This window comes from Urocitellus parryii, chromosome 6 (genome assembly GCF_045843805.1).
Source record: "Urocitellus parryii isolate mUroPar1 chromosome 6, mUroPar1.hap1, whole genome shotgun sequence".
NCBI classification, from domain to species: Eukaryota; Metazoa; Chordata; class Mammalia; order Rodentia; family Sciuridae; genus Urocitellus; species Urocitellus parryii.
The window spans coordinates 90,792,750-90,813,002 of record NC_135536.1 but is presented as its reverse complement, the minus strand read 5'-3'; the positions used below and the strand labels follow the sequence as shown (position 1 = coordinate 90,813,002).

Here is a 20,253-nt window from a genome sequence, read left to right as displayed (position 1 = left end):
CCGGGGCGGGCATGATCTTGGGGGTCTGCAGGAAAGGCGGCGCAGCGAGTCTGGGGCTCGGCACGGAGAGGGTCCTTCGTGGGGGAAACCAAGTTCTGAGGGCTCAGGAGCCGGAGGCCGGGGAGTGAATTCCGGGTTGAGTGGGCGGAAGGGAGCCTGGGTTGAGGTGAGGCCCAGCAGCGGGAATTGAGAAAAAGAGCTGGCCCCTAAGGGACCGTTGGAGTGGACACACGCGGCAGGACACATTTTCACAACGTCAGATTGTTGCATTGTCCAATTCCTCATCCTTTATTTTTATTTTTATTTTTTTTCGGGAGCAACCACCTACGCCCTCACTCCGCTCCACCTCATTGCCTGATTCCCTCAGGTCCAGATGGGTCCTGGCTACTTTGTCCATCCTGAGGGCCCCTGCCCTGGTGGCTGCTGCTTTTTTTTTTTTTTTAACTGAATAAATTTAGACAAGTTTTTTATTAGAAATGCTGTCAGAAAACGAAGTTGTCTGGACACCTGGTTGACTACGCAGTATCTCTGACGACTTTTATTCTCTTTTGTTTAAAACAAACCATGAGTCTTAGTGAATTTGTTCTCACTGTTGGTAGTTACTAGATTTGAGCTTGTTAAGATCTCTTAAAGGCAAAGAGGGTAAAGAAGAGGAGCAAAAACCCTCTGGTACTGGTGCAACTTCTAGAATGAAATAACCCTTGATTCTTCTGTTTTCTTAACAGACATGGCTACTGATTACCAAGCAGGGCACATGCAACTGCCCAGAGCTGATGCCATTCGTTCGCGTCTCATGGATACTTTCTCTCTCATAGAGCATTTGCAAGGCTTGAGTCAAGCTGTGCCTCGCCACACTCTCCGGGAGATACTTGGTCAGCTATTTCTTCGTTACACTTAGTTTAAGACTCCTGTCTTTCTCCAGAATAGGAAGCAGAGAAATTTAAGGGTAGAAAATTAAGGGAAGTTTGTTTTGTTGCTGATTTGGAGGCTACACTTGATAAATTATCAAGTGTTGTATAAATAAAACTTTCTTTTTTTTTTTTTTTTTAGAGAGAGAATTTTAATATTTATTTTTCGGCGGACACAACATCTTTGTTTGTATGTGGTGCTGAGGATCGAACCGGGCCGCAAGCATGCCAGGCGAGCGTGCTACCGCTTGAGCCACATCCCCAGCCCAGCATCTAGGAAATAGAGCCCATGTCACTCCCTTTTAGACTGTTAGCTTTGACTAACTTTGAAAAGTTTCTCACCAAAGACACTTTGAGTTGAACCTGCTGCTTTTATTCTTGGGCATGGTCAGTGTTGGTCTTAAGCCATATGTTAATTCTCACCCCCAAACTAACAAGATGTTTTATTTGCTGTGAGAAGGAGCAACTGCAAGGCAAGTCCTCGTACTATAAAACCCATTTTCCGATCAATCTCCCTACATCCAACCCTCCTTTTCATAACCCCAAAGAATTTCCTTTATGTTTGTCCACTCCCCTTTTTTGGATAGACTCTTGCTGGTTGGCCTTTAACTCCTGGACTCAAGATCCTCACGCTTCAACTTCAAGTAACTGGGACTAGAGGCATGTGCTATCCCTTTTAAAATTTTTATTATAGATCCTTCCCTTCAGAAGAAACTTTTGCTGGGAGATCAGCATCAGCTAGTGCGAATATCCATAAAGCCTCGACATGTAGGACGAATTTCACATGCCCAGCGAATGTTGAGCAGGTTGCGTGTGCGCTGCAGTCAGAGGCCACCTCTTTCCTTGTGGGCTGGATGGGTTCTTGAGAGTATCCTTTATGTCTCTGTTTTTTATACATGATAATTTGCCATCTGTGTATGATTTCTTTTTCCCGACCCCAAATACCAATATCATTGTATCTAACGGTATCTATCTATATATATTTATATATCCCTACCCAGGTCCTCATTCTGTATCTTATGTTCTTGCTGTTATTATTTCAGTTCTGTAAATCTGAAAGAACTCCGTTTTATGTTTCCTTAAGAGAAAATAGGTTCTCTCTTCACAAATTTCATCATCTTCCTCATCTTCCTGAATACAATCGTACTAATGGTTGAAATAGGTGAGAACTGATACTGAAAGAGGAAGTGGGTGGGAGGTATTTTCTTTTAAATTGATCATTTTACCTTTTAAAACATTGTTTGAATTGTGATAGGGACAATTCTATTAAGCCCTCTGGAATAGATTTTGTAGAGCGACTAAGATCTAGAAACATTTGGAGGGTTCTCAGGGTACTAGGTTCTCAGGGTACTAGTAGTGGACACAGGGTAGTCTAGACACTTAAAGGTAGGGTGTAATATGTAGCAATGTGACAAATCCACAATGAACTGGAGGTGGGAACAAAACACCTGGCAATTGGCTTACTTTTAAAAATAATTTTCATATTTTGTTTCTAAATGATGAGAGACAGCTAGGGCGTGGTGGTGCACACCTGTAATCCCAGCGTGCCAAGAGGCTGAGTTAGGAAGATTGCAAGTTCAAAGCCAGCGTTAGCAATGGCTAGGCACTAAGCAACTCAGTGAGACCCTGTCTAAATAAAATACAAAATAGGCCTGGGGATGTGGCTCAGTGGTTGAGTGCCCTTGAGTTCAATCTCCAGTACCAAATAAATAAATAAATAAATAAACAATCAGACAAATAAATAAATAATGAGAGAGAAAAAAGAAAAGATTTGGCTCATTTACAATTCTTACTCTGAAAATAATACGTTGCCACCATGGATAATCCTTATTTCCAATTAAAAAATAAATGTAGCATCATTACAGTTTCTTTGACATTGATGTTTAAAGTTTTAGAGACAGCTTGATGTGCTGTATAAAATTTTTCATTGTGTGAGTGCACTTTATGGAATCTAATGAACATATCATGACATAAACTTGCAGAATTATTTTCTTCTTTTTTTTTTCTTTCATGGTATCCAGGGGCACTTAGCCACTGACCCACATCCCCAGCCCTTTTTTAATGTTTTATTTAGAGTCAGGGTCTTAATAAGTTGCTGAGGCCAGCTTTGAACTCACGATCCTCCTGCCTCAGCCTCCTGAGCCACTGAGATTACAGGCTGTGAGCCACTCTCACCTTATTTGCTATTTTGAGAGAGGGTCTCAATAAATTGCCTGGGGCTTCCTTAAGTTGCTGAGGCTGGCTTTGAACTTGCAATCATCTTCCCTCAGCCTTCCCTGGTGCTGGGATGACAGGTGTGTATCACTGCACCTGTCTCTTATGCTCTTCTTATCTTTATTTTGTTTATTTGTATTTATGTGGTGCTGAGGATCGAATCTAGTGCCTCACATTGCAAGGCAAGCACTCTGCCACTTAACCACAACTCCAGCCCTCTTATGCTCTTCTTAAAGTTGTACTTTTCGGCATCAGTGTTCCTTACTTAATTGTGGATATCATTAGCTAAAATGTTCCTAAAAACAATGAAAATTTTAAACTATATAAGTGTCAAAATCTATACAGTTTGTGTTGTTCAGGGTGATTAAGTATGTTCTGATCTTCTTTAACTGCCAGGTATATCTATCAGAACATTTGATGTTCCTCGGATGGTTCTGTTTTAGAAGGGAATGTATTTAGTTACTAAAGAATAAATATGGGAATTAAAGTAGAGCCCATAAAACCTTTAAAATCACTAAACTCTGGAACACCTTCAACAATTCCCAAGGTACTGTCATGTAACAAAAAAGAATTTTCAGGGGTTTGCAAACTTGTTTGAAAATGCTTTCTAGTTGAAAAAAATCCTGAGATGCAGAAAGATAAAACTTTCAAGGTCATTCATCTAGAAGCTGGTGGAGCTTACTTTCAAACCCAGGTATCTGGCCCTGAAATTTTTTCCTTGAATTCAGCCTGAAATTCTGAATACCGGTTGTTATATCAAACATATATATGTCCCTATACCCATAACTAGAAAAAGAAAGCTAACCAATTACAAAAAATGAGTGCCTTCTGTGAAGGGATATTTAAAAGTATATGGTAGTTTGGAGTGAAAAGAATCTGGGAGGCTGAGACAGGATTGCAAGTTCAAAGCCAGCCTTAGCAAAAAGCGAGGGACTAAGCAACTCAGTGAGACCCTGTCTCTAAATAAAATAACAAAATAGGGCTGGGGATGTGGCTCAGTGGCAGAGTTCCCCTGAATTCAATTCCTGGTACGAAAAAAAAAAAAGGGAAAGAATCTAAGTATCTGTAAAATAATTAAAATATTACAGGATAATTCCATAAGCTAGCTGTAAGAAAAGTATTGTTAACTTGAAAAACTTAACTAGGTAACAGAAGATTTAGGGAAAGTAATAGAAACCAGATAATTAAGGCATTAAGGAATTTAAGATTAATTAGGGATATATGTATGTATTATTATGTATTATTATATATTATATATGTATTATATGTATTATTATATATGTATTATTATGGAAGGCAATTCTGCCCTTCTGCAAAAGTCCTATTGTTCTAACTCAGTGACATTTCTTATGTTCTAAAGATTTTACTAGTTTTTGTTTTGTTTTGTTGGATGGGGGGATTGAACCTAGGGACTCTCTGCCACTGAGCTACATTCTGAGACAGGGTCTTGCTAAGTTGCCAAGGCTGGCCTTGAACTTACAGTCCTCCTGCCTCAGCCTCCATATAGCTGAGATTAGAGACATGTGCCACTGTGCTTGGCAGAATTTTCAAATCATGTAACTTGGCCAAATCAATACTAGTATTTTATTATAGCCCTTTGTATAAAACTAAATGAGAGAAAGAAGAAACACTGGGGAATTATATTGTTATATTGTGTGCAAGTATAAACATGTAACAACAAATCCCACTATTAAGTACAACTATAATGTATCAATAAAAAAAATGAGGAAAAAAAAAAAACCCAAAGGCTTATTTCTACAGTGGAATTGTAAGCATTATTTGAACTCATCATTTGCAACTCTTACTGTTGTCGTTTGTGGAACATATATACAAATTATGGTGTGCTCCTCTCTTTGGCAATGTTGAACTTCTCTTGCAACCAATGTGAATTTACCTGATATTCTATGTGCTAGATTAGGAAGTGGCAATAGACAACTTTCAATATTGAAACTTTACCATAGAATCATATACATATGCCTGACTTGCTTGATAAAGCTACTGCTTTCTATCACCCCAAGAGAAGAATATTCAAATGTAGATCTTCACTATTAACTCACAGCAGTGACTAAAATTCCTGGCTGGACTGTGCTGGGCTTCTCAGCTCTATTTCCAATAAGATTCCTTTGCATTGTTAAGGCAGGCTGGTTTTTTTTTTTTTTTTTTTTTTTTGGTTACCAAGGATTGAACTTGGGGGTACTTAACCACTGAGCCACATCCCCAACCCTTTTTTTTTTTTTTTTAAAGAGAGAGTGAGAGAGGAGAGAGAGAGAGAGAGAGAGAGAGAATTTTTTTAATATTTATTTTTTAGTTCTCGGCGGACACAACATCTTTGTTGATATGTGGTGCTGAGGATCGAACCCGGGCCGCACGCATGCCAGGCAAGCGCGCTACCGCTTGAGCCACAGCCCCAGCCCCATCCCCAACCCTTTTTAAAATATTTTATTTAGAGACAGGGTCTGACTGAGTAGCTTAAGGCCTAAATAAAGTCCTGAGACTGGCTTTGAATTTGCAATCCTCCTGCCTCAGCTTCCTAAACCACTGGGATTATAGGTATGTGCTGCTGTGCTCAGCAGGCTGAAAATTTTTTTAAGTTACATTTTCATTTCAGATAGTATATACATTTTCATTGGTTGATGTGGAGTTGGAGGCAGTCATTTTTGCACACTCTGTTTTGCTTAGGCAATTCCTAGAATTTCTTCCTCTAAACTTCCTTGGGTTCATTTAGCTGCTGCTGTTGCTGCTGCTTCTTCTTTTTTTTTTTTTTTAAATTGAGGATTAAACCTAGGGTGCTCTACCACTGAAATATATCCCCAGTCCTTTTTTTATTATTATTATTTTAGTTGTAACTAGACACAGTATAGTTATTTTCTTTATTTTTATGTGGTGCTGAGGATCGAACCCAGGCCCTCTCACCTGCTAGGCGAGCGCTCTACCTCTGAGCCACAGCCTCAACCCCTGTCCCCGGACCTTTTGGGGCTTGGAATGTGGCTCAAGTGGCAGTGTGCTCACCTGGCATGCATGAGGCACTGGGTTTGATCCTCAGCACCACGTAAAAATAAAATAAAGATATTTTAGAAAATCTTTTTTTTTTTTTTTTTTTTTTTGAGACAGGGCCTCACTAAATTGCTGAGGCTGGGGGCTGGAGCTGTGGCTCAGTGGTAGGACACTTGCACTGGCTTCAATTCTCAGCACCACATATAAATACATATATAAAATAAAGGTCTATCAACAACTAAAATAAATAAATAAATAAATAAATAGCTGAGGCTGGCCTTGAACTTGTGATCCTCTTGCTTAGCTTCCTGAGTAGCTAGGATTACAGAAGTGTACCACTACACCAGGCTGGCGCCTGTTCATTTAGCTTCTTAAAAAAATATCAGCTCTTTTCCCAGAGAATAAAATAACAATAGCTTCTTTAATTTGTACTTCCATACTCAAATCATCAGATTCCTCTTTCCAAGACTTACTTTACACTGTTTCATTGCTCTCTTTGGTTTCCTGTTTTGTGAAGGCAAAAACTAAACAAAAATTATAGTAATCAATTTCCCAGTCACAAATGTGGTTTTCAGCTACTTTTAATACTATAATCTCATGTTTCTGAGATCCAGAACTTATTGTTATTGATAAAATATTGTTCTTTTATTGAATCTAAGCTGCCATCAATAGTGAGATGCAATAAGAAATAAAAATTCTGGGACACATAATTGATTTTTAAGATGCATTCTAATTTCAGAGATGTTAAAAGTGAAACACTGCCTCAGAATTGGAGGAACATTTAAAAAAATTTTTTTAGTTGTAGATGGACACAATACCTTTATTTATTGATTTTATGTGGTGCTGAGACTTGAACCCAGTGCCTCACACATGCTAGGCAAGCACTCTGCCATTGAGCTACAGCCCCAGCTCTGGAGGAACATTTTTTTTTTTTTTTAAAGAGTGAGAGAGAGAGAGAGAATTTTTTAAAAAATATTTATTTTTTAGTTTTCGGCGGACACAACATCTTTGTTTGTATGTGGTGCTGAGGATCGAACCCGGGCCGCACGCATGCCAGGCGAGCGCACTACCGCTTGAGCCATATCCCCAGCCCCTGGAGGAACATTTTTTTAAAAATTATTTTAGTTGTAGATGGACACAATACCTTTATTTATTTATTTATTTTTATGTGGTGCTGAGGATTGAACCCAGTACCTCACGTGTTAGGCAAGCACTCTAACACTGAGTTATTTCCCCAGCCCCTGGAGGAACATTTTATGTAAAAGAAAATTTTCAAGAAGCACATATCCTAAAGAAGCATTAGGATAAGTATAGTATGACTCCCATAGTTTTTAACCAACCCATTCCAGAGAGTTGACTGTATGGTTCCTTTCTTTTTATCTTGATCCAATCCAAGAGCAGGTAACTGTAAAGCAATAACACCATAATATTGATGCTTATTTAGCTTATTTTGACCTTACTTTTTTCTAGTGCATAGTATACATTCATTAGATGTATAAACAGTGATGGAGAAAGTTAAAAGATTAAAAGTTAAAGGGACAGCATTTAGCAAATAATGAGGTTCTAGAGAGGAAGCATAGGGTTCAATTTGCTTTGCAGAAAAAAAATAATTTTTTGGTAGAGAAGAAGGAAAAGAAAGCTAAAAAATAAAGGGCCAAGTAATTTTGAGGTAGGCAAGAAGACATAAGGATAGATAGAAAGGATACATGAGAAGAATGGCCCTGGATTAAAAATCTAGATTTAGAAGTCCCTTTCATATCTTAATCATAAACAGCACTGTTCAATCAGTTATTAGACCTTATCCACAGGTACACCTATGTAGTATCATGTTCCAAAACAGAATGTATCAAAGACAAGAAAAATAAATAATCTCGGTATTGCTGTTATTCCACTATTCAGCAAATGACCCCCATTCTGGTAATGGTCAACATGTCCAGTTAACCAACACAGGAGAGAACTAAAAACAATCTCTTAGATTAGATCATGTCTCTGTACTATTCATCTTATCATATATAAATGTGCCTACCTGAGGTATAGCTAGGGCATTCCTCTCCTGGGCCCTTACTCTACCCTCTCAGAGTATATATTTCAATATCCTCAGTCTGTTCCTTACTTAGACCTTTTTTAAAATTCCTTTATGTGATGATATTAAGAATCCAAGGATTCTCATTGCCTGAGTTGAGGTCCACCTCCCTTTTGGGGGAACTCCTTGATACCCCTGCCTTGTGATGATTTTATTTTATAACACAATAAACATGAATATAACTATGAATCTGATTTGTTGTGTGTACATCCTTTATGAAATATTTTATATATCATGAGCCTATGTTTTCATTCTATTAAGACCCAATGCTTTCTTGTGAACTCTGGGACTTATTTAATAACAGTACAGGGGGTGTGGGTAGAAGTGGTAAAGGGGAGGAATCCCTTAATGGTTGTGTGATCCCAGAATGGGTGGGAAGTGATTTGCAGTTGTTAGATATTAACAGGAAATGAATTGTGGCTATTTTTTATGGTCATTGCTGTATGTCCCTGAATTTTATAGGTTGAAGCAACAGTGATAAGACAGGAAACTCAAAGAAAAATGGAATAATAGTGGACAAAACTGGTTTATAAGTGATTATTTTCCATTATTCAACTTACTACTTTCTTAATTTTTATACCTCCTTTGTTTTATCCTCACAGAATTGCTAGAATCCACAAATGCCAAACTGTGGTCATTGAAGCTGATTTTGGAGGTAGCAGCGTGGTTTATCTTGTTTGTTTTCATCTTAGAGATCCTTCTTATGTGGCTATCAAGCTTTTTCCTCTTCTGGAAGAATGCCTGGAATGTATTTGACTTTATTGTTACCATATTGGTAAGGATAGATATCTTGAGGATTAGTTAGTGGGCTGAGGAATGTGTCTAGGTAAATCAAAATATACAGAAAGAAACACACAAAAATTTACCTAATTTCCTTCTTTGATATTTTTTTCTAACTAAAAGTCAGTAATTGCAAGAATTGTTGGTATTAGGAGCAAGGTAGAATCTAACCACAACATCAATCCCAGAAATAACACCTGCCAGTTACTAAGTACTTATCAAGTGCCTACACTAATGTTTTACATGTATTATCTCATTTGTGCTTCACAACAGTTCAAGAAGATAAACACTAATTTTATCCCTTTTTTATATCTAAATGAGTTGAAATGCAGTTAAGTGATTTAGTATAGGAGGGCTGAATCAATCTCCTGAGAATGCTATTCAAAGGATAGTACATAGGAAACTATTAGGAGGATGGGATGAAGATGCATCTGTGCCTGGGTGGTTTTGGGTATATTTTACTCATATTCTTGTTTCCTACAGTCTTTGCTTCCTGAAATTGTGGTGTTGGGAGGGGTATCAGGTCAACCTGTGTGGCTCCAGCTGCTAAGGATCTGCCGGGTGCTGAGGTCTCTCAAACTCTTTGCACGATTCCGTCAAATTCGAGTTATTATTTTGGCCTTGGTGAGGGCCCTCAAGGTGATTTGACTGTTGCAGCTAAAGCAGGGGGCAAGGTAGATGGGGGTTTAACATTTAATATGAAATAAGTCTGGGTGGGTTAAATAAGGCAATAAAAGGTCCTGTGAAATGTTACTTGTTGAGAAAGGACCAGGGATAAACTGCTGTGAATTTGAGATGACTGGGTTCTGGAATGAAAGTAAGGGTTTGGGTGGGCTGGCCAGGTGGGCTTGACTGGGCTGTTGGTGAAGATCAGCCTAGTCTGGCCCAGCTCTGACTTGAGGTCATGGCCTTCAGAGCATGACCTTCCTCTTGATGTTGCTGCTCATCTTCTTCTACATTTTTGCTGTGACTGGTGTCTACTTCTTTGAGGATTACACCCGTTCAACTCGCCAGGACCTGGTGTACAACGTGTTCTTCTCGTATGCAGGGCTGGGGAAGTCTGGGTGGGGGAGAGAATCTGGGTTAGACACTAGGAAGCTCATTCAAAGCACCGTAATACAAAAAGTATAAGCTATTGTAAGAAACAAGAACAGTTTCCTCCTTCCTCATCTTCCCAAGCTGCTAGAATTACAGGCATATATCCACTGTGCCCAACTCCAGCTCTTTTTATTTTTAATTTTGAGACTAAGTCTAGTTAAGTTGCCCAGGCTGGTCTTGAACTTGTAATCTTCCTGCCTCAGCCTCCCAAATTACTGGGATTACAGGTATACAACACTGTACCCAGCAGTTTTATAATTTTTTTATTATTTGTATATAATCATAATTATTTGGGATCATCTATGTTTATGTCACATGTTCATCCATTTATTTGCCTATCAGTTCATACCAATGAGTTAGAACAATTAGAATGAAGGTTTAAAAAAATCTTGTTGGTGCCAGGCCTGTGGCACTCATTTGTGACTCTAGAGACTTTGGCAGGAGTATTATAAATTTTAGGCCAGCCTCAGCAATTTAGTGAGCCTCTGTCTCAAAAATTTTTTAAATTAAAAAATGGGCTGTTGGTGAAGATCAGCCTAGTCTGGCCCAGCTCTGACTTGAGGTCATGGCCTCAAGTCATGGGTACTGGACATGTAGCTCAGTGGTAAAGCATCCCTGGGTTAAATCCCCAGTACAAACAACAACAACAACAACAACAAAAATCTAGTTGATAACTCATTCATCTTTTGAAAATTTATTATCAAGTACTTACTATGCTTCAGGACTAATAGAATAGTAAGGGGTATTATTTAAGATAAAGGAAAACTTGTATGTATGTGTGCAGGAGATTGAGTCCAGGCCCTTGAGCATTCTATGAAGGTCTCTACCAATGATCTAGAACTCCAACCCCAGGAAAATTTAATAAAACAATTTCAAACTGAAGAATGATTAGCTAAAAATTCTTTTAATATGTTAGAACAAACTCTGAAGAAATTTTATGTTGCTTTAAAAATAAGAATTGCACAGTTTCTGAGAGATTTAGATTTTTGCTTCTATTTTTCACACACCATTTTTTTTAGGGACCTGATGAATTCTGTAGTGACAGTGTTCATTCTCTTCACCTTGGATCATTGGTATGCACTGCTTCAGGATGTCTGGAAGGTTCCCGAAGTCAGCCATGTATTCAGCAGCATCTATGTCATCCTTTGGTTATTGCTTGGCTCCATTATCTTTAGAAATATCATAGTAGCCATGATGGGTAAGCATGAAGGAGGTGCAACTTGTTGGGAAAGAGGTCGTCAAGAAATTAGTCTGATAATTGGAATTGGTGGACTGTGGGTAGAGAGAACCCAGTGTAGCACGAAGGCTTGGATCCTAGAATGGTCTGTTCCCACCCAAGCCCTCTTTCCAGATCTAGTCACCACCATTTCCCAACTCCTAATGGCCCTTTGGGGCAGTAACTAATTTCCAGAATATCCGGAATGAGCTGAGTGAGGAAATGACGCATCTGGAGGTTCAGCACAAAGCTGACATATTCAAGCGGCAGATTATCCAGAGGTCTGCTCCCCTGTTTTCAGACCCAACTTTATTTCTCTCAAAGGCTCTCTGACCTCATTCCTGGGTTTCACTCTTTAACTTTGACCCTGCTTTTCCCCTTATGACAGAATATTCGCTCCTAAAGTTAAGAATTCCCCAGTTCTAGTATTTTGCCTAATTCTTCATCCACTGTGAGGGCTTCCCAACTCTTTTTCACTCCTTTGAAACAATTTCTTCTCCCTATATGGTTTTCTTCACTTGCTGATAAGAATTCTTGTCTTTTTCCCTTATTGCACTATGCTTATGGATAGTTTTCTCTACCCTTTTTCTTGTTTATGTTTTTTTTTTTTTTTTTGGTTATTTGTTTTGCAGGAGACAAAACCTGTCCCCTGAAGCACTGAGGTCATTCCATGGCAAAATACATACCAGGTTAGGAGCACTTATGTGAGCTGGGATGGAAACACATGAAGGAGGAGAGTTTAGAAAATCAAAGGAGAGGGCTGGGGCTGGGGCTCAGTGGTAGAGCATTTGCCTGGCACATGTCAGGCACTGGGTTTGATCTTCAGTACCACATAAAAATAAATAAACAAAATATTGTGTCCATTTACAACTAAAAAAGAATGTTAAAAAAAGATTGACTTTGAGAGAAAGAGTCCATTTATTTAATAACTATTAGTTGTAATCAGTTCAGTGGTGACCCCCCCCAGATTATATGTCCATATTCTAACTCTCTAGAACCTTGTGAATGTGACCTATTTTTAAAAATGGCCTGGGCATGGTGGTGCAAACCTGTAATCTCAGCAACTTGGGAGGCTGAGACAGGAGGATCACAAGTTCAAGGCCAGCCCCAGAAACTTAACAAGGCTTCAAGCAAGTTAGTGAGACCCTGTCTCAAAATAAAAAATAAAATAAGTGCTGAGGATGTAGCTCAGTGGTTAAGCACCCCAGGTTCAATCACCAGTACAAAAAAAAAATAAGTCTTTGAAGATATGATTAATTTAAGGTTCTTGAGATGAGTTCATCCTGGATTTTCCAGGTGGGCCCTAAATTCAATGACAAGGATCCTTATAAAAGACAGAAAACACAGACCCATAAGATAGGAGAAAGAGAGGTGAAAATGGAACTAAAGATTGAAATGATGCAGCCATAAGCCAAGGGAAGCTGAGGCATTCTAGGTAGCTGCTAGAGGTAAAAGAGGCAAGGAACTTTGCCTCCAAAAACCTCTAGAGGTAGTGTGGCACTGCCAACACTTTGATTTCAGACTTAGGGTCTCCAGAACTATAAGAGAATATATTTCTGTTGTTTTAAACCACCAAGTTTGTGGTCATTTGTCCTGGCAGCCACAAGAAACAGATGCAAACGCCTTCAATGAAACAGATACTGTTCTAGACCTTTAGTGTGTAGCAGTGAATAAGATAACAGAATAGAAAAAAAAAGATATTCATTCATCCATTAACAAATAACTATTGAATACTTAGTAGGTGTTTGGGACATGCCAGAGACCAAAATAGACAATAATGCCTGCTTTCATGGCGCTCATATACTAGTAGAGGTAAAGAGATAATAAGCAATAAACATACAGACATTAAGTTAAATTATGTTAAGTGGGCTGGGATTGTGGCTCAGAGGTAGAGCTCTCACCTATCATGTGTGAAACACTAGGTTCGATCCTCAGCACCACATAAAAATAAAGATATGTATCCACTTATAACTGAAAATAAATATTTTTAAAAATTTTTTTTAATATTTATTTTTTAGTTCTCGGCGGACACAACATCTTTGCTTGTATGTGGTGCTGAGGATCGAACCCGGGCTGCATGCATGCCAGGCGAGCGCGCTACCGCTTGAGCCACATCCCCAGCCCTGAAAATAAATATTTTTTAAAAATTATGATAAGCATTATGGAAACATTAAAATTAGAATAGGTTAAAGGGAATTAGGAGTAGAGGCTAAGAATTGCATATGGATTATAGTTTTAAACAGGGTAATCAAGGTATCCTCAATTGAAAAGGTAATATGTGAACAAAGACTTAAAGGAGGTAAAAAGACTTCCCTGGGGATATCTATGGGAAGAGCGTTAGTGGCAGAGGGAACAACTAGTACAGAGGTATTAAGCTAGAAACATGCCTAATGTGTTTGAAAAACAGCAAGGAGGCCATTGTTACTGGAGCAGAATAGGCAAGGGAAAGAGTGATGAGGTCAAAGAGATGTTGGGATGGGAAACTGAATCTTTAGGGCTGTGGGAGGTCACTGGAGGGACTTGACTTTAACTTCAAGGGAAAAGGAAAGCAGAAAAGAGAAGATACATGGAGTGATTTACATTAAAGGATTATCAAGGTTGTTATATTGATGGTAAAACTGTAAAGGAATAAGGGAAGGAGCAGAGATCAGCAGCAATGCATCTGTTCTCACAAAAGATGAAAATGACACAGACCAGGGTTGTACCAGTACCAGTAAGTTAGTGAGAAAAGGTGTATTTTAAGGGTAGGGCCAAGAGGATTTATTCATAGATGAATGTGAGAAGAAAGAGAAGAGGTAAGAAGGATATATTAGGGATAAATGAGATTGGAAGTGCCTAAGCTAAGTTTGGGAATAGTTCATACTTCATAAGCTTTAAATCATCACTTTAGGGGTGGCCAGGGACAGGACTAGAATAAACTAGTCATAACTCATAAATGCATTTGAAGAAATAAAATCTCTTAATTCACATACAGAAAAATCAGTAAACAAAAGGTATCTTCGGACTTTGAAATTTCTGAAGGGGATCACATAGAGACTGAATCCAGTGTTGCTGCTGAAGAACCAGCAGAGACTGAGCGCCGTGCTGCTAAAGATACAGCAAAGGCTAAATCAAAAACAAAGAAATCCGTTCCCCGCAAAAAAGAGTACCCATCTGCCTCCTCTGCCTCCTCTTCTTCCTCCTATTATTCTGTGTCTCCAGGATTCAGATATTCTGATAATATTGGTGAGCAGAAGAGTTTCTTCTATTTGAATTCAGACTGCTCTATGAAAAAATCACAATCTTAAGAGGAGCTCTCCCACTGTGTCTGTATTCCAATTTTCTTCACCAGTCTGATTTTCTGGTCTTAATTACTTTCTTTGTACTTTTTAATTTTCCTTGAAGTTCTGTTTCATTTTGGATAAGTGCGGCTGTGGCTCTTTTCACTCATTGTACAAAGTAGTCTTTTTAAGGCATGATGGTACACCTATAATTCCAAAGATTCAGAAGGCTGAGGCAGGAAGATTACAGATTTGAGACCAGCCTTAGCAACTTAGCAAGAGAGCTTGTCTAGAAATTATATATATATATATATATATATATATATATATATATATATACACACACACACACACACACACACACACACACATTTAAGGGCTGAGGATGTAGCTTGGTAAAGCAATTGTGGGTTCGTTCACCAGTACCCAAAAAACAGAAGTCTTTTGGTGATGTGCCCTTTACCCTCCATGCTTCCTGTTTCCTCTTTCATCTCCACCTTTCTAGCCACACCATGAGACTTAATCAACTCATTTCCAACTTCCAGAAATCTAGGCATGTTTTTAAGAAATATTCCTCCCTACAGATAAGTTGGACTGGGAGACTCTTGTGCACCAGAATCTACCTGGGCTAATGGATATGGATCAGGATGACCGTGTGGTTTGGCCCAGAGACTCACTCTTCCGATATTTTGAGTTGCTGGAAAAGCTTCAGTATAACCTAGAAGAGCGTAAGATATTACAACAGTTTGCAGGTATGGAGTTACGGCAGTCATGGAGATTGGGAGTTGATAGCATGGGAATAATATATATATAACTGGGAAGAAGTGGGAGGGTGTCCACTATTCTAGCACCTCAGCTGTCTACCTCACACCTGAAAAGGGCAAATTCTTGTTTTGGTATGTCACATTTTGGCTATGTGTCCCAATTTCCTCTAACATAGAGAACCTAGAACCTGCTTCTCCAGCAGGGGACGCCCAAATCCTATGAGATCTGAGAGCTTGTTCCCCAAGAGCATAGTGTCCAATTCCATTTGGGAATTAAGGTGGGTTTTGCCCTATTTGGGTAGTCCACTCCCTTCTGGACATAGTCCTTCTCTTTGAAGGTCTCAGTTCAGTAATGAGCAGTGGGCTCAGGCTCACATGGACAGCTATGGGGTTTCAATGGAGAGCAGAAAGCCCACAAGTGCCCACTGCCTCAGCCCCCAAAAGATTTTTATGAATTGTAGACTTTTCCCATCAGCCCTTCTAGTGTCAATCTAGGGATACAGAAGTAAATGGTTTAAGTAGTAGAGTTTTATATAAGCTAAGAATTATCTGCTTGAAATTATTTTTTCTATATTTCATGATTTGGAGATTAATTTTGATTAATAAAATTTCCCTCTAAAAATAAAAACAAACAAACAAAAAAACCTGGAAGAGTTAAGGGCTTTTTTTTTTTTTTTTAACAATTTAATATGGTCATCTGAGTTTTCTTCCTCATACCTTGCTGAAAAGAATCCAATGTGAATTAAATTAGGAAGGAGGACTCTCTGTGCATATATACATGTGTACATGTGTTGGGCACAGGAGGGCAATAATAGAAATTTAAAACATTGGGACATAGAATTTTGGGTAGGATGTCAAAGACAAGCTTTGCCCACATCAAAATTTGCTTGACGTTCATCCTGCTCTTTCCAGTAATTCTTCAGTCCTGCCTTCCCACTTGTTCTCTGGGGAGAACAGTGTGGAAGGGAAGAGAAGGTTGAAGTTGGTTTCTTTAATCTTGATTAACTTGTCTATGGCAAAGATTGCCGACTCATATGGCTTAATTTAGAGTAAAGATTAGTCGATTTGTGTGGGAGTCTAGAACTCAGAAAAGCAAGGTCTTCACCAAATGCTTATATGTTCCAAACATTCTTAGCTCTCAAGCCTCACGGTCTGTTTCTTTACAGTGCAGGCACTGATGAGCTTTGAAGACAAGTAAAGCCTTCAGTGGATGGCTTTGAAATCTTTGGGCCCAGCAGAAGATAATGAAGGGAATACTCGGAAATAGAGAATTCAAAATATAAATGTCTAATAAATACTGCTTTTGAGTTAACTAATTATGTTTCTAAGACATAGGGACACTGAAAGCATAAGGTCAGGCAAAAAAATTAGTTCAGATGCTCATGGTGCCTGTGCTCCTTGCCATTCCATTCTCTCTACAGCTCTGTTTTTATTTTTTTAACTTTATCATTTAATCTTGTAATCTTCTACCCTTCTTGCAACCTCTGCTTTCCCTAAGGCAGTCTGTAAAGCACTCTGTGGGAAGAGATTCTCAGAGCTGTTGTTAGTACAACAACAAAAAAATGTTGTTTCCATTGTCTACTGACATTACTTCTCTTATGCACCATTAATGCTTTTTTTCTTTCTTTCTGATCTTAATTGGTTTTATTTTGATTCTAGAATCAGGCAGTAGTCTGGACCAAAAATTGTTCAGATGCTCCCCAGGCACCATTAATTTCAGTCAGACATTTTATACCCATTTCTGTGCTGAAAGATATATTTTTTTATTCAATTTTTTTACCATTGCTCAGAGCAGTATTCAAATCAACATGTTACACAGATTTTTAGTGTTATGAAGGACCTCAGACTTAATCTATCTCACATCAATGCAGGAAAACCTTTGTGTGTATGTGTAGTGCTGTGGATGGGCCTCTTGTATGCTAGGCAAGTGCTCTACCACTGAACTACATCCCCACAGGAACATCTTTTAAAACCTCATTGAAAAGGTGATTATCTAGCCATTAGTTATTGTTAGTAGTTATTGGTGATTTACTACATAGAAGAGATCCTATTTCATTATTGGATGACTCAACTCAGTTGAAATGTTTATTATTAAAAATTCTATCACTTGAGTGTTTGACATGGATGGAAGGTATAGTATTATGAATATTTATAGTTTTTATAAAATATAGTATTATGAATATAAATAATACTCTATATATGGAATATAGGTATATATTCCATAAGATAACCACATATGAAAGATATTTTTCTCTTATTTTTTGGAGATAAAATTGAGACTTAAAAAAATTAAGTAAGATAAAATACATGCCTCTAAAAAAAAAATAAGTAAGGCTGAGCTCAGTGATATATGCTCATAATATCAGAGGCTAAGGCAAGAGGATCCCCAAGTTCAAGGTCAGAAAATTTAGTAAGACCTTCTGTCAAAATAAAACACAAAAAAGACTATGTTAGAATTCAGAGGTAGAGCATTCCTGGGTTCAACCCCTAGTACTGCCAAAAAAAAAAAAAAAAAAGTTGCCCAAGGGCACATACCAAATTAGAGACAGAACTAAGAGTCTAAAGTAGGTTAAAAATTCTAAGTTAAAAATAAATAAATAGGGCTGGGGATGTGGCTCAAGCGGTAGCGCGCCCGTCTGGCATGCGTGCGGCCCAGGTTCGATCCTCAGCACCACATACCAACAAAGATGTTGTGTCCGCCAAGAACTAAAAAATAAATATTAAAAAATTCTCTCTCTCTCTCTCTCCTCTCTCACTCTCTCTTTGAAAAAAAAAATAAATAAAAAATAAAAATAAATAAATAAAAAAATTCTAAGTTAAGGAAGATTAAATTTAAACCATTTATACAATAAAATAGCTTACTCTATTGACTTTTCAATAAAGATTCACTGTTGTCACAGCTGTGGTTCTTTTCTCTGCAGTCCTTTCTTGTCTGCTCTCTTCCATGTGTCCATGCTCTCTAGGCTGGCTTCACTCAGGTAGCCAGATGATTTTCTGAAACTCCTAGACCTATATGCCTATTTGCTCAAAACCAGGGGAGGAGAGACCATGACTCCTTTCTCAATCATTGAACAAAACGAAACTGAGCTTTGGGTCAGAATAGTGGTTATTCTTGGAATGAAGCCACTATCTAGGAGAAGGTATGAGGAACCTGGAGTATTGTGATGTTCTACAACTTGGTCTGCATGGTGGTTACACAGGTAAAATCACATATAAAAGTTCAATATGCTGTACACTTAAGATTTGGGCAAGGGCTCACCTAACACGTGCGAGGCCCTGAGTTTGATCCTTAGCACCACATAAAAATAATAAATAAAGAAACAAAAAATAAAGGTATTGTGTCCAACTACAACTAAAAAATAAATATTAAAACAAAATTAAAAAAAAGATTTGGGCAACCCACACACTCACACACTCACACATCCTGAGCATCACTGATTGCATCAAGAAGTTAAGTCAGCGGGGCTGGGGATGTGGCTCAAGGGGTAGCGCGCTTGCCTGGCATGCGTGCGGCCCAGGTTCGATCCTCAGCACCACATACCAACAAAGATGTTGTGTCCGCTGAGAACTAAAAAATAAATATTAAAAATTCTCTCTCTCTCTCTCTCTCTCTCTCTCTCTCTCTCTCTCTCCTCTCTCTCTCTTTAAAAAAAAAAAAAAAAAGAAGTTAAGTCAGGGCTGGGGTTGTGGCTCAGTGGTAGAGGGTTAGGTCATAGGCTTACTCCTAAACCAATCATAGAGGTAAGGTGGATAGGATGACTAATTTAGGCTTTCTCCTGGAACAGGAGGTAAGGTCAGTCATACCTAACCTTAAGGGCTATAACTGCAATGGGGAAGGGATGAATGGATGGTAGGAAGGCAACTCCTCTGGTCATCATTACTTAAGAGTATGTCTGGCAGAAAGGTCAAGATAGGGAAAATGAAAATGAATGGAAATTTCCAGAATAGGTAAATCCAAGAAGACAGTAGATAAGTGGTTGCCTAGGGATTTGGGGAGGAAATGGGACTTATTGCTAATAGATAGTGTTTCTTTTTGAGGTGATGAAAATGTTCTGGAATTATATAACCACTGAGCCACGTTCCCAGCCATATTTTGTATTTTATCTAGAGACACAGTCTCATTGAGTTGTTTAGCACCTCATTTTTCCTGAGGCTGTCTTTGAACTCATGATCCTCCTGTCTCAGCCTCCCGAGCTGCTGGGATTACAGGCATGTGCCACTGTGCTTGGCAAACAACATGGAATTATATACTTTAAAGTGGTAAATTTTATGTGAATTTTTTTTTAAACATGGAATTATATTCTTTAAAGTGGTAAATTTTATGTGAATTATCTCAATTTAAAATGAAGTACGTAAAGACTATCCAAAATTAAGAGCAATATTGCATTTCAAGAAGACATTTTAGTCATTCATAAAATGAAGAACAAAATATGTAACATTGTAGTAAAAATTCCATAAGAAATACGGCATATGTGTTTAGGAAGAATAATTGAAAATGCCATTTTTTAGATGCAATTATATACCTAGAATTACTAGAATTAGGGATAACAAAGGATTTCTATTTAGTACTAATAGAAGAGGGTTGGAAATAGAAACCTGGGAAATAGGAATATATAAGTGATAGGAGAAAGCAACAGAGCTACCAAAGAAGCTAGAAAGAGAATAGCTAAAAAGACAGGGAAACCATTCTAGAGCAACATCTTTAGGGGCTAGACAAAACTTCAAGAGAAAAGTAATGGTCCAGTAAGATCTGAACTGAAGTATCCATGAAAGTGGCAATCAGAAAACAATAAATATAATAAAGCAGAGTAAGGAACAGTATCTAATCTTATGTATGCTACCCACAAAGTAGATGTGCTGTGAGGAGCTTTTCCCTGTGTGGCTGGTAATTTGCAATAAGTGCAGAATTTCCGATCCCATCCCCCATATTAAAGAT

General features: G+C 38.3%; 1 protein-coding gene across 1 annotated transcript; it reads left to right on the top strand.

Moving 5' to 3' along the window:
• The first annotated feature begins 36 nt into the window (after positions 1–36).
• Positions 37–16,515, top strand: Catsper2 (cation channel sperm associated 2). Its single transcript, XM_026391784.1, has 13 exons — positions 37–166; positions 726–872; positions 1,603–1,776; positions 2,002–2,070; positions 8,802–8,974; positions 9,463–9,618; positions 9,895–10,019; positions 11,097–11,275; positions 11,475–11,574; positions 11,926–11,982; positions 14,268–14,518; positions 15,138–15,305; positions 16,484–16,515. Exons 2-13 carry the CDS (start codon positions 728–730, stop codon positions 16,513–16,515), a joined length of 1,629 nt encoding a protein of 542 aa, XP_026247569.1. The 5' UTR covers positions 37–166; positions 726–727.
• The last annotated feature ends 3,738 nt before the right edge of the window (positions 16,516–20,253 follow it).